The sequence below is a fragment of the Rhinopithecus bieti genome, unplaced genomic scaffold (assembly GCF_001698545.2).
Source record: "Rhinopithecus bieti isolate Rb0 unplaced genomic scaffold, ASM169854v2 scaffold_12928, whole genome shotgun sequence".
NCBI classification, from domain to species: domain Eukaryota; kingdom Metazoa; phylum Chordata; class Mammalia; order Primates; family Cercopithecidae; genus Rhinopithecus; species Rhinopithecus bieti.
Window position 1 is genome coordinate 1,609,507 of NW_016807614.1, and position 20,037 is coordinate 1,629,543.

At 37.7% G+C, this 20,037-nt stretch overlaps 1 protein-coding gene across 1 annotated transcript in view; it reads right to left on the reverse strand.

Annotated features, from left to right (window-relative positions):
* The window catches only part of TANC2 (tetratricopeptide repeat, ankyrin repeat and coiled-coil containing 2), a 483,987-nt gene that overhangs the window by 157,735 nt on the left and 306,215 nt on the right, over window positions 1-20,037 (reverse strand). Inside the window, exon 9 of the mRNA XM_017882923.1 lies at window positions 8,144-8,269. Coding sequence (XP_017738412.1) covers window positions 8,144-8,269 — 126 coding nt within the window. The remainder of the gene's footprint in view (window positions 1-8,143; window positions 8,270-20,037) is intronic.

Below are 20,037 nucleotides of genomic sequence, written 5' to 3' on the forward strand. Positions count from 1 at the left end.
AAAAAAAAAAAAAGAATTTGCTTTCTATATTTTAACTCCTCCTAGTTCCCTTTATATAACCCATCATAAGATTTATTACATTTATCCATAAAAATAAACTATTTCTTCCTTCCTTGTAATAGGCAGCAAACCTAGTTTCTATCTTTCTCTCCGGAATGAGAGCTTTCATTAAGATGATCAGAAAGAGTGGACATTTTCAGGTGGATAATTTTTAGCATAACTCCACATTAACATAATGGTGATTAAATTTAAAAATATGAACCCCAAAATAATTAAAAAAAATTTTTTTTGAGACTCTGTTGCCCAGGCTGGAGTGTAGTGGCACGATCTTGGCTCACTGCAACCTCCAACTCCTGGGTTCAAGCAATTCTTAAGCTCTCAGCCTCCTGAGTAGCTGGGACTACGGGCCCATGCCACTATGCCTGGCTAATTTTTCTATTTTTTTTTTTTTTTTAAGTAGAGATGGGGTTTTACCATGTTGCCCAGGGTGGTCTCAAACTCCTGACCTCAGGTGATCCCTCCGCCTCAGCCTCCCAAAGTTCTGGGATTACAGGTGTGAGCCACCATGCCCAGCCTAACTTTAAAATTTTAAGTTAAAAACTTTATTAGTTAAATTAATTCAAATTAATACGTATCAAAGACATTAGGTTTTGGGACTAGAAAAGGCGCTTGTAGTAGGTCAGCTAGCTATATACTCTGTACTAGTACACAATCTTCTATGACTTTTATCATTAGTATTCAAGCTCTTGGAGGGTTGACAGCTAGGAATCTATTAAGTTGCTGCAATGAAACTTTGGACAGTAGACTCATATGACCTCTCCCTTGTTGGGCCAGGTTTCTGGAAACATCAATTTTTGTAGAACAGTTGTTCAAAACAGCTGTCTTGAAGAGTAAAAAAAAAAAAAAAAAAAAAAAAGAGGACTTTTACTAATGAAGCAATGTTGATGTCAATATCCCACTTGGAGATGTTATCCCAAAAACTTCTGCTTTAGCTGTCAAAAGACTACCATTATCATCAAACAACCGCAGTTACTATTAAGGCAACAGGTAAATGAATTATGCCTGTACTCTTAAATCATGTTCATGAATAACATGTAACCAGCTCTCAAACTACGCATTTTTGCACTTTTGTAAATAGACTGTATGGACCTTGAGGCATAAAGCTTATCTTCAATTACAATGACATCTTCTAAACTAGTGTTTTTTTTTAAAAATTATACTTTAAGTTCTAGGGTACATGTGCACAATCTGCAGGTTTGTTACATATGTATACATGTGCCACGTTGGTGTGCTGCACCCATTAACTTGTCATTTACATTAGGTATGTCTCCTAATGGTATCCCTCCCCCCACCCCTTCCCCACAATAGGACCCAGTGTGTGATGCTCCCCTTTCTGTGTCCAAGTGATCTCATTGTTCAATTCCCACCTATGAGTGAGAACATGCGGTATTTGGTTTTCTGTTCTTGTGGTAGTTTGCTGAGAATGATGGTTTCCAGCTGCATCCATGTCCCTACAAAGGACACGAACTCATCCTTTTCTATGGCTGCACAGTATTCTATGGTGTATATGTGCCACATTTTCTTCATCCAGTCTGTCACTGATGGACATTTTCGTCGATTCTAAGTCTTTGCTATTGTGAATAGTGCCACAATAAACATATGTGTGCATGTGTCTTTATAGCAGCATGACTCATAATCCTTTGGGTATATCCCCAGTAATGGGATGGCTGGGTCAAATGGTATTTCTAGTTCTAGATCCTTGAGGAATCACCACACTGTTTTCCACAATGGTTGAACTAGTTTACAGTCCCACCAACAGTGTAAAAGTGTTCCTATTTCTCCACATCCTCTCCAGCACCTGTTGTTTCCTGACTGTTTTAATGATTGCCATTCTAACTGGTGTGAGATGGTATCTCATTGTGGTTTTGATTTGCATTTCTCTGATGGCCAGTGATGATGAGCATTTTTTCATGTGTCTGTTGGCTGTACGAATGTCTTCTTTTGAAAAGTGTCTGTTCATACCCTTTGCCCACTTTTTGGTGGGGTTGTTTTTTTCTTGTAAATTTGACTGAGTTCTTTATAGGTGCTGGATAAACTAGTGGTTTTAAAAGTGTGATCTGCAAAATCACCTGGAAGGTTTAAGACATGGCTTGCCAGCCCCACTCTCAGAATTTCTGATTCAGTGGGTGTGGAATGGGGCTAAAGAATCTGCATTTCTGAAAACTTCCTAGGTAATGTCACTACTGCTGGTCCCAGGACCGCACTGTGAGAGCCACTGAACTCGCCTACTGCAATGGTCTCAGTGAGAGGCAGTATTGAAGGAGGTGAAAAGTAGTTGGATTTGGGAGCTCTCTGGAGGTATAAAGCCAACAAAACTTGTTTTTAAACATTGTGATCCTAAAATAAAATAAAAGCGTCATCTGGAGATCCCTAGATTCTTGAGATATGTTCTTGGAGTTCGCAACGTCAAAACTATATTTATAGCACTAAGAGGTTATTTGCCTTTTTCCACTCTCATTCTTTCACAAGTGTACAGTGGAATTTTCCACAGCTGACATAACTTTAACATGTAATGGGTCTATTATTTACAAAAAATGAATAAATGAATATTTCAACAATCCCTATTATTATTTTAAAACATATTATTTTAAACAAAGTACTATTTAATGTATTATTTTTAATTTCTAATACGATAATATCAATTTATTCCATATAAATATAAGATCAATAATTTCTTTTTAAAATGAGACAAGGTCTCCTTCTATCACCCAGACTGGAGTGCAGTAGAGCAATAATGGCTCATGGCTCACTGCAGCTTTGGCCTCACAGGCTCAAGTGATCCTCCCACCTCTGCCTCCTGAGTAGTTAGGACTACAGGTGTATACCACCCTGCATGGCTATTTTTAAATGTTTTTGGTAGAGATAGGGTCTTTCTATGTTGCCTAGGCTGGTCTTGAACTTCTGGCTCAAGTAAGTCTCCCACCTTGGCCTTCTAAGGTGCTGGGATTACAGGGACAGCCATAGCCACCTGTGCAATTTTTTTAGGAATATAAAAGGATCCTGGGACCAAAAAGTTTGAGAAACACTGCTCTTAACAGAATAGTACAAGATTCTGCCTATACGAAGTTCCCAATCAATGCACGGCTTGCCACCTCAAATGTTCTTTAGACATATATCCAGAGGATATTATTTCAGACAGTCTCTATACTTGAAATCAGTCAGTCAATAAACTTAGTTATCTAATGGGTACACTACAGTGTATATAAGCACTAGCTACTATCTCTAGGATCATTTAAAACCAGAATTGTGATTAAAAAACTATTTCAGAATAAAATACCTAGGAATACAGCTAACCAGGTAGGTGAATTATATCTATAAAGGAGAACTACAAAACACTGCTCAAAGAAATCAGAGATGACACAAACAAATAAAAAAAAAATTTCATGCTAGTGAACAGGAAGAATCAATATTGTTAAAATGGTCATACTGCCAAAAGTAATTGGTAAGATTCAATGCTATTCTTATCAAACTACCAACGACACTTCACAAAACCAGGAAAAACGATTTTGAAATTCATATGGAACCCATATGAAAGAGAGACCAAATAGCTAAGGCAATCCTAAGCAAAAAGAACAATGCTGGAAGCACCACACTACCTGATTTCAAACTATACTACAGGACTACAATAACCAAAACAGCATGGTACTGGTACAAACAGACACATAGACCAAGAGAACATAATAGAGAACCATAAAATAAGACTGCACACCTGCAACTACCTGGTCTTCAACAAAACTGACAAAAACAAGCAATAGGGAAAGGACTCCCTATTTAATAAATGGTGCTGGGATAACTGGCTAGCTATATGCAAAGACTGAAACTGGATCCCTTCCTTACACCACATATAAAAATTAACTCAAGATGAATTAAAGACTTAAATGTAAAACCCCAAACTATAAAAACCCTGGAAGACAACCTAGGAAATACCATTCTGGACATAGAAATGGGCAAAGATTTCATGATGAAGCCACCGAAAGCAATTCCAATAAAAGCAAAAATTGACAAACAGGATCCAATAAAACTAAAGAGCTTCTGCACAGCAAAAGATACTATCAACAGAGTCAACAGACAACCTACAGAATGGGAGAAAATTTTGCAAACTATGTCTCTGACAAAAGTCTAATACCCAGCACCTACAAGGAACTTTAAAATTGGTTAAGAAATTTAATTAATTAAATTTAAATTAATTTGTTAAGAAAAAACAGACAACCCCATTTAAAAAAATGGACAAAAGACATGAGCAGTCACTTTTCAAAAGAAAACATACATGAAGCCAACCAGCTTATGATGAAGAGCTCAATGGCAGAATACACAGACACAGAGAGGGGAACATCACATACTGGGGCCTGTTGGGGGATTGGGGAGCAAGGGGAGGAACAGCATTAGGACAAATACCTAATGCATGCGGGGCTTAAAACCTAGATGATGCGTAGATAGGTGCAGCAAATCACCATGGCACATGTATACCTATGTAACAAACCTGCATGTTCTGCACCTGTATCCCAGAACTTAAAGTAAAATTATAAAAAAAAAAAAAAAGGAAAAGAGCTCAATGTCACCGATCATTAGAGAAATCCAAATCAAAAGCACAGTGAGACACCGTGTCATAACAGTCTGAAAGGCTATTAATAAAAAGCCAAAATATAACAGATGCTGGCGAAGCTGTGGAGAAAAAGACTTATACACAGTTGGTGGGAGTGTTTTCCACAATCAGTTCAAACATTGTGGAAAACAGTGTGGCAATTCCTCAAAGACCTAAAAACAGATCTGCCATTCAATCCAGTAATCCCATCACTGGGTATATACCCAAAGGAAGATAAATTGTTGTCATAAAGACGCATACACACATAGGTTCACTGCAGCACTGTTCACAATAGCAAAGACACGAAATCAACTTCAATGTCCATCGATGGTGAACTGGATAAACAAAATGTGGTACATATACACCATGGAATACTATGAAGCCACAAAAAAGAACGAGATCATGTCCTTTGCAGGAACATGGATGAGGCTGGAGGCTGTCATTCTTGGCGAACTAATGCAGGAACAGAAAACCAAATGCTGCATGTTCTCACTTATAAGGGGGAGCTAAATGATGAGAACACATGGACACATAAAAGGGAACAACAAACACTGGGGCCTACTGGTGGGAGGAGGCACGAGGAGGGAGAGGATTAGGAAAGATAATGAATAGATGCTAGGCTTAATACTTGGGTGATGAAATAATCTGTACAAGAAACCCCCATGACTCATACCTATGTAACAAACCTGCACATGTACCCCTAAACTTAAAATAAAAGTTAAAAAAAAATCCTGTTTCATAGAACTTGTTGGAGTACTCCTTTACAATGTGGAAAGATACACCTCTATTCTAAAGTGGAAAGACAAACCTTAATGCAGACTAAAAAAATATTTTCAATCATTTTATTACTTTTTTGGGGTAGTTTCATTTTAATCAAAATCAGAAGAAAATATGTCAAACTGAAATATGACTGCAATTTGTATATTCCTTTAAATAAAATTAGAAAGCATGATGTGACATGTTTTTAACAATTATTCCAGGAAAACAAATCTGATTCTTTTTCTGAAATAAAGTACAACATTGTGGATATAATAATCACAAATTATAAAGGCTTGCCAAGCAGGTCTGCAGAAACATAAGGAAAGTTTATCTGCCCAAGTTAGCTTTCTTTTCTTGATAATGTGTTTTAAGTTGTATCCTACGCCATACAATTCATTTGTAAACAATGATCAAGACAACATGTTACTTTTTGAGAGAAGATTATTGTTTAGGGACTCTAAATTCTGAAAATTCTGAATTAAAGTTATTACTAGTTTTAGTACACTTTACACTGCTAAGTAAACACCTTGCTTCTTATGGCTCAATGTACTCAGCTGGATGGCATGTTCTCACCATTTAGACTGCTAAAAGGAAAGGTCTTGAAAAATAAAGATGACTTCAAGGAACTGAAATACTAATATCATAGCATCTTCATCAATGGACAAACTCCAGCTTAAATATTAAATGTAAACAGTAAGTTAAGACATTATTTGCAAGGAATATGAAATTAGTATTTTTAGAAATTCATTATTCAGGTAGAGCCCTTCCTAAAGATTTAGGTAAGCTTTGGGAAAATCTCTGAATGTGCTTTTGTTGTTTCACTGAATGTTTCAGCTGAAGATCAATGTAATGGAAAATATCTTTGTTGCATTCCAGGTAAAACTGGTATTTGTAAACATCAAGCTCACCAGAATGTATCTGTTAAACACTTTATTAATCTTCAGATACTAGAAGCAGATAGGTGCTATCACATATCAACAGAACTCAACATAAAGGTTTCCCAAAAATTTCACTGCTGAAATCTGTCAAATAATTTTGTTTTCTATATAGTATAACATCTATTATTCAATGGTTAGTATGCAGAAAATAAAGTCAACAATGTCAGTATGTTTTTTAGTAATGAGATGCAAGATGATGCCAATGTGGCAGATTTTCAATCAAATCTGAAGGTCCATATAGATTAGCAGTTCTGTCCAATCTTCTTTATTACGGCTGTGCATTCCGGTCGGGGCACAAATCAATTATTTGGTCTCTTGATCAAATTTGTTCAGGCTTTAGATGTAATCAATCTAAAATAGTGCTTGATATATTTCCATTTTCTGGACTGTAAATACACAGTTGCATATGCCATGCAACTGGTATATGGCAAACTGAAGAACTGGCAAGCAGGACAGACAAAAGGACTGGGAACTAAAAGTATGATTGAGGCTATCAACTAATTGCTGCTGATGGGAGGTATGGTAATTGTTGTAATACAATCAATTATTTTATGCTCCTATTTGCTTAGCCATCACTGAAAAACTTTAGCATAATGATGTCTAGAGTGGACAGCGGACACGTACAAATTCCTTCCCGTGGGAATTATGCATGTGGTACTATACTGCTTAGAGCAGGGAATAGGACAACCGGTGAGGAAGAGAGCTAAAGAACGTTGAAAATAATCCGTAGGATAAAATCAAAAACACACTTTTGGTAGAGACAGAGATTGCTAACATACCAGAGAAAGGAGACTATCTGTTAAAAGCTATCAGAGACAGTTTGGTTCATTTTGAGTACACGAGAGAGACAGAAATACCAATAAGAGGCTCCTCAACTAGACCATCATTATAACAAAATGAAAATCTTTAAAAAGATCCAGTGCCAGCTTGGAGAAGCATGTAGCATGCCACAAAGCAGGTAAGGCAACAGGTGCCTGAGTGAGAAAAGGACAGGTTATGCAGAACTTGCTAGGCCAGGATCATAGGCACTTTCTAAAAGACCAAGATAATGAAAGTATTATATGTTACTAGAAATGGTCAGTAAAACAAAAATGAAAAAAAAAAATCCCTAGCAAAATACAGCTTGAGTATCCCTTATCTAAAATGCTTGGGATCAGAAGTGTTTTGAATTTCAGAATTTTTTGGACTTTGGAGTATTTGCATATATATAATTAAAGATCTTGGAGATAGGACTTGGGTCTAAACAAGAAATTCATATGTTTCATACACACCTTATACACACAGCCTGAAGGTAACTTTACTCAACATTTTGTGAAACAAAGTTTTCACTGTAACCCATCACATGAAGCTAGGTGTGTAATTTTCCGCTGTGGTATCATGTTGGCACTCGGAGTTTTGGATTTCAAAGCATTTTAGACTTTGGATTTTTGGATTAGGAATGCTCAATCTGTACAGGATGATCAGCACAGCCCACCTGCAACATTCACTTCTGAAATGCAAGATCTTAAAAAGGTCATTTCCCCATGACCACAGCCCCTTTACATTTGTCTTCTTTCAGAATTTCGAGGAACTCATGCTTCCAAATGTTGATAATTACATAATGCCTGTCAATGAGGAGTACAATGTATTTGTGTTTATCTTTCTCTAGACTCAGCAGAAATGAACTGGTCACATGCTAAAATGATCATTTCACTTTTTAAGGGAGGTTTAAGTAAGTATGGGAATAGGAAACAAAGGAACTTCTTGGCTTTTTTCCATTTCCATCTGTTCCCGGGCATCCTTAAAGCCCTTCTGTGGTTCTAACCTCTTAAATCCTGCTGTGTGCGAGCACCACCCATACTCTGTCTTGGCATTCGTAGAGAAGTTCTCAAAGGTGTATGTCTCTGCTCATCCAGGTAAGCGAGGTCTTCCAAGTGGGCAGAGCTGGTGGCTGACAAGAAAGAAAAGTTTAGTTAGAATATTCAATATTCAAGAAAATGTCTTTCAGCTAGTCTGTATCTCCAGAACTTTGGAATCAGGGCTTACTCCAGCCAAAAAATATATATGCAAAATATATAATACATATAAAATACATGTATTTTACACCTTTAAATATCCAAGTAAGTGGTTTGTAAAAAATATTAACCCTTCGTTTCACTTGCTACTTTAAGACAGTACATAATAAACCTGTGCTTGCTAAGAGGTTCTATAACCTTAAACAGAGGGATTAAATATTTCCTATTCAAAAAGCAAAACAAGCTAAGCTAAACATAAACCCTTACTTCATATAAGAAGTAGATAATGGTAGATGTGGAATTTAAAATGAAAAACAAAATGCTAGTCCAAAAGCTTAAAATGCCATCTTGCCTCTGAATGTCTGGATCATGAAAACTGCAGAGACAGTAACAAAAAGGAAGTTTCTTTGTTATCAAAAGAAACAGTAAATGGGTTTTACTAAAACTGAGTGAAAGAAAAAATTAATTTTACAAAAATGTTTCAAATTATAAGAAATACCAGAGTATCCATTTTATTGTTTGAAAATATTAGCTACCAGTGGCTTGTGCTAGTAATTCCAGGACTTTGGGAAGCTGAGGAGGGTGGATTGCTTCAGCTCAGGAGTTCAAGACCAGCCTGGGCAACATGGCGAAACTCCGTCTCCACAAAAACGCACAAAAAAAATTAGCCGAGCATGGTGGTGTGTGCCTGTAGTCCCAGCTACTCAGGAGGCTGAGATGGGAGGATTGATTGAGCCTGGGAGGTCAAGGCTGCAGCGAGCCATGATCATGCCACTGCACTACAGTCTAGGAAACAGAGAGAGAGACCCTGTTTCAAACACAACAGCAACAACAAAAACACAAAAAAAGGAAGAAAATATTAGCTACCAACTTATTACTAACAACTGGTTTGAGTTGGTGAGAGTGAAAAAAAAAAAACCCTAAGATTATCTTTTCATGGCTGCTGGGCCTCAAATGTTTTGCCACCAAATACCTGGGGAGTATATTTCTGTATATGAGAAATTGTAACATGTGTTGAGATTACATGGTCATTTGCCTCAAAGACTTTATCCAAAATTTTAATCAAGAAATCCAATTTTGCCGCCAATGACATATACTACCTTACCTAATAGCTGATTATAAATAAGCTATTCAATATAAATTAAGAAGGAAAAGAGGAAGGGGAGACAGCTCAGAATTCCCTCAGCATAAGGAAACAAGAATTACGACAGTAAGTAAACTTACATCTCCAACCTCATATATAAGTTGTTTATGACGATTGACATTGGGTACTGATATTCATTTGTTAACCTGTTCATTCACTTAACAAATATAACAAAATTGTTAATAAAAAAATGTCAACACTGTGCCATAACAATACTTTTACCATAGTTTCTAATCAGTGTACAGGAAAGAAAAAAGATGAGCAAGGAAACATTTTACTAAAGAATGTAGCAGACAGCAGTCAAAAGAATATTTTATTAAAATTACTGGAATGGAATGGACCTTAAGGGCTGTCCCATCCAACACCTGTGTATTGCTCAACTCTGTTATCTCTTTCAATGTAGTTGTATAGCTTATGCCTGAACATTTCCAATGGTGGGAGCACACTATCTCTTGATACACCATATTTAAACTTTGCATAACTCTTGTTATTAGCAATATGGTTCTGGTTCTCTACCTCTTACCCTCTCTTTCTCTTGATGGTATAGATGATTCTTCTGCTTATATCAAAAAGAAGAAGGAATAATCTTTTTAAAAGTTTATTACTAAGGTGAAAAGAACTAAAAGGAATGAACACGTATTTATTAAACACCTGTAATGTGCTGGGTAGTGTGTAACATGCTTTTCTTGAATTATGGCTTTTATTTTAAAGGGAAACAAAACAATCAGAAAGTGTAACAATGAAGACATTCTGTCCAGTCTCTTAAGAGAAATGCATGGGCTACTTGCCTGGAGAGATGCTTGGAAAATTCTTATGTCTTTGCTAAGAATCCCTATGGGTAATTTTTGGCCTCTCCCATATTAGGACAATAATATTAGGATAGTCTGAGCACAACTATTCCCCTACTTTTACTAAAACTACTACCACAAGTATCATCTCCCTTCCCTTCATAGATATTTTGAACATAAATATTACCTAAAACTTACTAAGTAGTTACAAAACATTAGTCATTATATGAATCCTTTGTATTAGGATATCCTACTTTTCACAGATATAGATTCCAATTCATATGTATTCCACAGCAGCTCTGAAAATGGGTCATTAATCCCAAACAGAGGCCACACCATTGGCCCAGGGAGACAAGTCAGTTGATTAAGAAGACTGATATAGATTGAGTATCCCTTCCCTGAAATACCTGGGACTAGAAGTGTTTTAAAATTTTGAATTTTGGGGGAGATCATGAAATATTTACATTATACTTACTGGTTCAGCATTCATAATCCAAAAATCTGAAATATGAAATGCTCCAACGAGTATTTCCTTTGAGCATCATGTCAGCACTCAAAAAGTTATGAATTTGGAGCATTTCAGATTAGGGATACTCAACTTGTAACTGATTCTAAGCAGAAGCTTTCACCAAAAATCTTCCTCTGTACAAGGACTACACAGAGCTCAGAAACTGTTACAACTATTGTAACAGAGTAAACTCTTGATATCATGACATTTAGGGTATGGTAAATATATTTGGGAGTGATGTTGGCAACAGAAGAAGGAAATGAATTCCTTTTTTTTTTTTTTTTTTTGAGACAGTCTCATTCTGTCGCCCAGATTAGAGTGCAGTGGTGTGGTCGTGGCTCACCGCAGCCTTGACCTCCCAGGCTCAGGGTCTCCTCCCACTTCAGCCTCCCAAGTAGCTGGAACTACAGGCACACACCACCATGCTCAGCTAATTTTTTTAAATTACTATTTGTAGAGACAGAGTCTCTCTTTGTTGCCTGGGCTGGTAATGACTAATTTGCTCTTTTCCTGTGCCTCTCCAATGCCAGCAAGCCACACACACTATTAGCAGCTTACTTTCCATATACATACTATAAAAACAGGTTGTTTCTCAACACAAAAAGTTGAGAAATCTTTTAACTTTATACCATCTCCCCAAATTACTCAATTACATAACTTTAATATTACAATGAAGCTTTCAATCCATGTTCTCAACATTCAAGACACAATGATAACCCAGTTTCTCCTTGCAAAGGCAAGGTGAAACATTTTGGTGGCGTTTTGCTTGGTCATAATAGTCCAACAAAGGCAGTGGAAGGGAGCTACTGATTATCTCTGCATTTGCTGCTCCCCAAAACATGCCTGTAGCAAACTGAAATACTGACCCCAGTTCTTCAGCCTCTCCTATATACACGCTCTTTCTCATCTGTCTTTGCAGTTCTCCCCACCAGACCTTGAATCCCATTTTGCAGTAATTCCCACTAGAGGCTGAGTACACTTCCCTGCCCTTGACTTTGGGTTTGATCATTTGACTCGCTTTAACTAATGGTGTATTAGTAGATGTGATACAAGGAAGGATTTAAAATGTGTTTGTAGAATTGGGCTTCTCTTTTTTGGTTCTGCCAACACTATGAAAGAATATGTCCAGTTAGCCCACTGGTCCAAGGAGGACAGAATAAGGTGGATCTGGAGCCAGTCTCCAGCTTGGAGCCAAACCTAACCAAACTGACTAGACCAATCAACCCTTAGTTAACCTGAGATGGGTGAGTAAAAATAAATGATTATGTTAAGCTGCTATAGTTTTGTATAGTTTGTTACACAGCATTATTGCACCAATAGCAGAGTGATATACCTGTTGATCTTTCAATATCTGAGTATGGCTTAGGCTGTAGTATTCTAATAGCTCTATGTGAGCAGGGACTACGTCTTATTTACATTCTATTCTCAGCAAATGCATTATGCCTGGCATAAAATAGGTGCTCAAAAAATGCTTATTAAGTTAATTTGTTGAAAGGGGACCAAGGGTTGTTTGGGTAAAGTATGGTTTCAAGAACAGGCTAGCTGACTTTCTTTTGAATTGTATCTACAAAGGCAGAGGAAAATTCTTTCCTGTTCTATAACATGGTAGATTATACTAGCTTTATTTTGTTTAAAAGGTAGAATCAGCTAACTTCAAGAATAAATAAAACGAAAATAAACAACTCAGATTTGATTTACAGAAAATCAAAGTGATATTCTGTGAAATATAATTGGCACATTTTATTGTACTTTAAGCTTCAAAAGACATTTTTACAATTAAGTGTTTGAACCAACTTTTATATATAATATAACTCTGAAATGCCCAATTGTTTTACTGACACTTTGGACCAGTTATTATAAAGAGTGCCAGGATGTGTCCTGTCTGCTCAAGATCTCTGCTTTTATTTGATCTTCATTTAGTTACAATATATAATTATCCTACTTTTCTATCTTAAATAAGCAAGATTTGCAGTAAAAGCTCTTTTTAAAAGATTTCTTGGCAGGCTGAAAATTCAGAGTCAGCTCATCACTATTAATAAATACAGAGTTTTATATTTTATAACATTAATGTTCTTCTCTGTGCTCAACTATGATAAAAGCTGATTAAAATGTGCTTAACAATACACACGTTTTATATTTCCTGTCTTAGTTATATCCAGGTCTACTGGAAACCCAGCTAAAGGAATTTATCCAATTGTAGATATAATTTCTATAAGGAAATAAATATTTGAAAGCTAGTTTAGGGAACTTAAACTAAGAAAGGGAAGTCAGATGCCACATTTTACACCAGAGAGAGTAAAAGAGTACCAAAAGTATTTTAAAAATATTTATCTCAGCATTCTGAAGTTAAAATTACCCGAAGAGATAAGTATCTAATCTATTATTTTAAAACATTAGAAACAATGACAAAACCATCCCTATTGCTATTCTAATGTTTCTGTGAATTCTTTTTCTTTTCTGGGGGTTGAGAGGAGCTTAGGCCAAGACTCAGGGGTGGCCCTGGCCCATAGTTGTTTCTTATGTTTAATCCAGTGCCTGTTGCTTTAACCAAAGTCTGTTTTCTCTTGTTTGATTCTTTATCAATATCTATGTAGCTACTAAAAAAAAGAGAACTACTAGGGATTCAGACCCACCAAGAATGAAGATTTAGGACATCCTACCAGGGAAAGAACCCTGGCTAGATGTGGTACTGGCTTAGGGCAAAGGACACATGGGATAGGCAGATGAAAAAAGTTACAAATATCAGCTGGGTGCAGTGGCTTGCGCCTGTAATCCCAGCTACTATGAAGGCTGAGGTGGGAGGATCTCTTGAGGCCAGGACTTTAAGACCAGCCTGGGCATCAAAGCAAGACCTCATCTGTGAAAATTAAACACAAAAAAATTGATTGGGTGTAATGTGCATGTCCGTAGTGCCAGCTACTTGGGAGGCTGAGGTGAGAGAATTGCTTGAGCCCAACAGTTTGAGGCTGCAGTGAGCACCACTGAACTCCAGCCTAGGCGACAGAGTGAGACTCTGTCTCTTAAAGAAAAAAAAAAAATCAATTTCAGTTTCACAACTAGCTACAGAAATGACGACTTCAGCAGCTATGCATATTTTGTTCCTTGCTTTTGTTTTATATATATATGTGTGTGTGTGTGTAATACTAATTTATTCTTTCTCGCCTCCTTTCCCTTATTTTCTAAATGCAAGTTTTGATGTAAATTAACTTTCCAATTTAGTTTTTAGATAACAAACCATTCAGATAGGACTGTGCCAGAGTTTGAGGAATAATTAACATAGCCAGAGATGGATAGTGTTATATCATCGAAACATAGTTAAAGTGACTGTTGGAACTAGCCTCATTTTGGAGAAGTAAATATGTCTTCAATTACATTAAAGATACTTGCATCTTGTTAGGTTAAAATACAGAGTTTGTTGTGCTGAAAATGTTTGGAGTTTCAAACATGTATAGTTTGGAAGCTCCAATATATATATAGAAGGGTGAGTATGGATGCTAGTTAGCCAAAAAGATGGACTTTGTTAATTGTTAAGGTTATTGGAAAAATAATCTGCCCCTTCCTGTTCCTATCAGCATTACCCTAGTCTTACTTGTTCAGCCAAGCATTGGCAGTTCATTCCAGTAGCAGCAGTTGAATCTAGTTTGCAGTTTTTCCAAGGGAGGCGGGACTAGTTTCATCTCATGTCTTCAGAGATACTGGCACTGGGTGATCAGTGCCTTGTCCTCAGAGTCTGAGTCTAATCTCCACAGACTCCTTCTTGGAGCCCTTCTATTAGCCTCAGCTGAGCGGGATCCCCTTCATGGAGATGTAAGTGTCAGTTCTGTGAGGCCTTTCTTCCAAGCTTGTATGGTTTAACAATTCTTGCCTCTTTTTGTTTCCTCAGGCCCACAGGTGGTAACTACTTCCTGCAGTTGCTAAATCCATGACACTTCAAGGTTTTCTTATTACCTTTTCAGTTCTTTAAACCTAGTTAATGATTTTTTTTTCTTTTTTGAGATAAACTAGTCACTCTGTCACCCAGGCTGGAGTACAGTGGCACAATCACAGTTCTCTGCAGTTTCAATCTCCTGGGCTCAAGCCATCCTCCTGTCTCAGCCTCTGAAGTAGCTGGGAGGCTGAGGTAGGCACACACCGCTGTACCTGGCTAGTATTTAAAAACAATTTGTTTTGTAGAGATAGGGCCTTACCACATTGCCCAGGCTAGTCTTGAACTCCTGGCCTAAAATTATCCTTCCACCTTGGCCTCACAAAGTGCTGGGATTACAGGTGTAAGCCACCGTGACCAGCCAACAATTATTTATATTATCAAATTCAACCCTTATTCTGTTAAAATAAGTATGTGGTTTCTGTCTCCTGACTGGCCCCTAACTGATACAGGATAGAAAAGAATTGAGCACCAGTCCCTTTCATAGACATGATATTGATAATAAAGCAATATCACAGAATGTAGATGCAAAATAAATCTTTTTTTTTTTTTTCCTGAGACAGGGTCTCATTTTGTCACTCAGGCTAGAGTGCAGTGGTGTGATCTTGGCTCACTGCAACCGCTGCTTCCCGGGCTCAAGCGATTCTACCTTAGCCTTCTGAGTAGGCATGCACCACCACTCCTGCCTAATTTTTTGTAGAGATGGTTTCGCCATGTTGCCTAGGCTGGTCTTAAACTCTTGAGCTCAAAATGATCAGCCCAGCTTGGCCTCCCAAAGTGCTGAGACTACAGGCATGGGCCATCGCACCCAGATGAGAAATCTTAAAAGATTACCTAGTATAAACACCAGCAAACTATAATCTGTGGACCAAATATCGTCTGCTACCTGTTTTTGTTAATAAAGTTTTACTTGAACAGAACCCTGCTTATTCATTGAAATACAGTATCATTTATATCAGAGCTAAGTAGTGATGCAGGCCAAGTGGCCTGCAAAGCCTAAAATACTAGCTGCCTTTTAATAAAAAATTTGCTGACTCCTGATCTGTTCAAATCCTCTCATTTTCTGATTAGGAAACAGTGGAGTGACTTATCTAAAGTGATTCACTTACTGACAGCAGAGCAGCCCAGAAAGCCAGGTATCCCAACTCTCAGCACAGTGAGTGCATCCTTCCTTCCCACTTTACAGCTAAACAGATTTAAATCTCTTTTAAAAGCTTATTTTCATTCCTTATTCATCTTTGTCACTTTCTTTTAATTCTGTTTTATGGCTTCAAAAAGCAGTAATAAAGACCTTGCTAATGAAAAGTCATGTACCCTGTATATCATATACTAATAAATCACAGCTCTCTGCGCTTGAAATATTTTCTGCAGTAAGAAATGAAATAAAACAAACAAACAAAAGCCCCAAAACACTATTTTCATAGGAAAGTGAAAATAATTATAGGGTACTTTTTAAGCTGATAAATTGAAGAGTGATTTGAAAAGAAGATTAATGAAAATAAGTATTTTCTATTCACATTAAAACAAAATTCAAATAAAATCTTAACAGCTAGGTGAGTGACAGAAATTTTTGGTCATCATTATGGCAATATTAATGGCACAGTATATAATTTCAAAGCAAGGTTCTAGGAGAGTTCATTTATTAAAATGGCTCACACTAAAATGGTTTGACACGTTTTAATTAAAAGAGAATGTATTTTTCAATAATAGTAAGTAAAAATGATAATAGAAATGTATAAAATGGAGTGCAGCAAAATGCTGTATTAAGAAAAAAAAGTCTACGAGGGGAGGCAGAACAAGACAGCCAAATAATACCCTCCAACGATCGTTCCCCTGTCCCCCTGCAGGAACACCAAATTGAACAACTATTCACATAAGAAAGCGCCTTCATAAGACCCAAAAATCAGGTGAGCAATCCTAGTACCTGGTTTTAACATATTAAAACTTTGGGTGCATGTGACCTAGTGAGACACCAGTTGGGGTGGCCAAGGGAGTGCTAATGTCACCCCTCCACTAACCCCAAGCAGTGCAGCTCATAGCTCTGGGAGACTCCTTTCTTCCACTTGAAAAGAAGAGAGGAGACAGTAAAGAGGACTCTGTCTTACAACTTGGATACTAGTTCAGCCACAGTAGAATAGGGCCGCAGGAAGAGTTGTGGGGCCCCTATTTCAGGCCCTAGCTCCCAGAAGACATTTCTAGACACACCCTGGGCCAGAAGGGAACCTGCCACCTTGAAAGGAAGGACCCAGTACTGGCAAGATTCATTACTTGTTGACTAAAGAGCCCTTGAGCCTTGAATCAACAGCAGTACTCACACAGCACTTGCCACAGGCCTTGGATGAGACCCAGGGCCATGCTGACCTTAGGTGTGACTCTGTGTATTCCCTGTTTGAGGGAGGACTCCTGCTTGAGGAAAGGAGAGGCAGGAGCGAAGGGGGTTTTGTATTAAGATAGGGTACCAGCTTAGCCATGAGGGTAAAGCACCAAGAGGGCTTCTGGGTTCCCCAATTCCAGGCCTTGGCTCCTGGATGGTATTTCTGGACCTGCCTTGGACCAAAGGGGAGCCACCTACCCTGAAGGGAGAGGCCCAGGCCTAGCAGCATTCACCACAAGCTGAATGAAGAGCTCTTGGGCCTTGAGTGAACATTAGCAGTAGCCAGGCAGTACTTGCCATGGGCCTGGGGTGGTGAGACTCCTTCTACATGAGGGAAGATGAAGGGAGAGTGGGAAGGACTTTATCTTGTGGCTTTGATGCCCGTTCCACTGCACTAGAATGGAACACCAAGTAGATTTCAAGGTTCCTGACTCCAGGCCCTGGCTCCTGGACAGCATTTCTGGACCTGCCTTGGGCATTAAAGAGGAGGTGGAGAGAGACTGAGGTAGAATGTTTATTCAAAGGGATAACAACAGAAAACTAAGAGAAATATTATCAATATTCAAGTAAAAGAAGATAATAGAATACCAAGCAGATTCAACCCAAATAAGACTATCTCAAGGTACTTTCCCAAAGGTGAAGGATAAAGAAAGGATCCTAAAAGGAACAAAAGAAAAGAAACAACATACAAAGGAGCTCCACTACATCTGGCAACAGACTTCTCAGTGGAAACCTTACAGGCCAGTAAAGAGTGGCATGACATATTTAAAGTGCTGAAGGGGAAAAAAAATTCTACTGTAGAATAGCATATCCAGGGAAAACATCCTTCAAACATCAAGGAGAAACAAAGGCTTTCCCAGACAAACAAAAGTGAAGGGATTTCATCAGCACCAGACCTGTGCTACAAGAAATGCTAAACAGAGTTCTTCAATCTGAAAGAAAGGACATTAATAAGCAATAAGAAATTATCTTAGGTACAAAACTCATTGTAACAGTATAGCTCACAGACCACTGTAACTGTGGTTTATAAACTACTCATATCTTCAGTAGAAAGCCTAAAAGTTGAACCTATCAAATATAATAACCACAACAACTTTTTAAGACATAGATAACGTAAGACATAAATAGAAACAATAAAAGTTAAAAGCAGGGGAGAAGAAGTTAAAGTGTAGAGAGTTTTTATTAGTTTTCTCTTTGCTTATTAGTTGGTTTGTTTTTGCAATCAGTGTTAAGTTGTTATCAGTTTGAAATAAATGGGTTATAAGATGTTATCTGTGGCTGGGCATGGTGGCTCACGCCTGTAATCCCAGCACTTGAGAAGCCAGGGCAGGTGGACTTAGCTGAGCATAGTGGTGTGCACCTGTTGCCTCAGTTACTCGAGAGGCTGAGGTGGGAGGATCACTTGAGCCCAGGAGGTGGGGGTTGCAGTGAGCTAAGATCACACCACTATACTCCACCCTGGGTGACTAAGTGAGACCCTATCTCAAAACAAAACAAAACAAAACCAGATGCTATACGCAAGCTTCACGGTAATCTCAAATCAAAAGCCAACAACAGATACACAAAAAATAAAAAGCAAGAAATTAAAACATAATGCCAGAAAAAAACCACGTTCACAAAAAGGAGGTCAGGAAGGAAAGAAGGAAGACCACAAAACAATGAGAAAACAAATAACGAAATGGCAGGAGTAAGTCTTTCCTCATCAATAACAACATTGAACATAAATGGAATAAACTCTGCAATCAAAAGACACAGGGTGGCTGAATGGACAAACAAACAAAAAAACAAAACAAGACCCAATTATCTGTGGCCTACAAGAAACACATTTAACTTACAAAGACATATACAGACTGAAAATAAAGGGATAAAAAAGAGATTCCACGTAAATGGAAATAAAAAAAGGAGTAGCTATACTTATATCAGACAAAATAGATTTCAAGACAGAAACTATAAAAAGAGACAAAGAAGGTCACTACATAATGATAAAGGGGTCAATTCAGCAAGAGGATATAACAATTGTAAATATACATGCACTCAACACGGGAGCACCCAAATATATATGCACCTAACACCCAATTATTATTAGAGCTAGACAGATAGACAGACTTGAATGCAATAATAGCTGGAGACCTCAACACCCCACTTTCAGCATTGGACAGATCATCCAGACAGAAAATCAAAAAAAAGTTGAATTTAATCTGCATTATAGACCAAATGGATCTAATAGATATTTACAGAATATTTCATCCAATGGCTGCAGAATATACATTCTTCTCCGCACATGGATCATTCTCAAGGGCAGGCCATATGTTAGGTCACAGAACAAGTCTTAAAGAATTTTTAAAAAAACAACCATATGAAGTTTCTTCTCTGACCACAATGGAATAAAACTAGACATGAGTAAAAAGAGGAACTCTGGATACTATACAAACACATGGAAATTAAACAATATGCTCCTCATGATCTGTGGGTCAATGAAGAAGTTAAGAAGGAAATTAACAGATTTCTTGAAACAAATTAAAATGGAAACACAACACAGCAAAACCTATAGGATATAGTGAAAGCAGTACTAAGAGGAAAGTTTATAGCAGTAAGGACCTACATAAAAAAGGTACAGGCTGGGAGCAGTGGCTCATGCCTATAGTCCTACCACTTTGGGAGGCTGAGGCAGGTGGATCACTTGAGGTCAGGAGTTTTGAGACCAGCCTGGCCAACGTGGTGAAAATCGAAAAATTAGCCGGGTGTGGTGGTGGGTATCTGTAATTCCAGCTACTCGGGAGGCTAAGGCAGGAGAATCACTTGAACCTGGGAGGCAGTGGTGGCAATGAGCCGAGATCACACCACTGTACTCCAGCCTGGGTGACAAAGTGAGACTCTGTCTCAAAAAAAAGTAAAAAGAAGAAAAAAAAAAAAAGAAAAGTCAAATAAACAACTTAATGATGCTTCTTTTTTTTTTTTTTTTTTT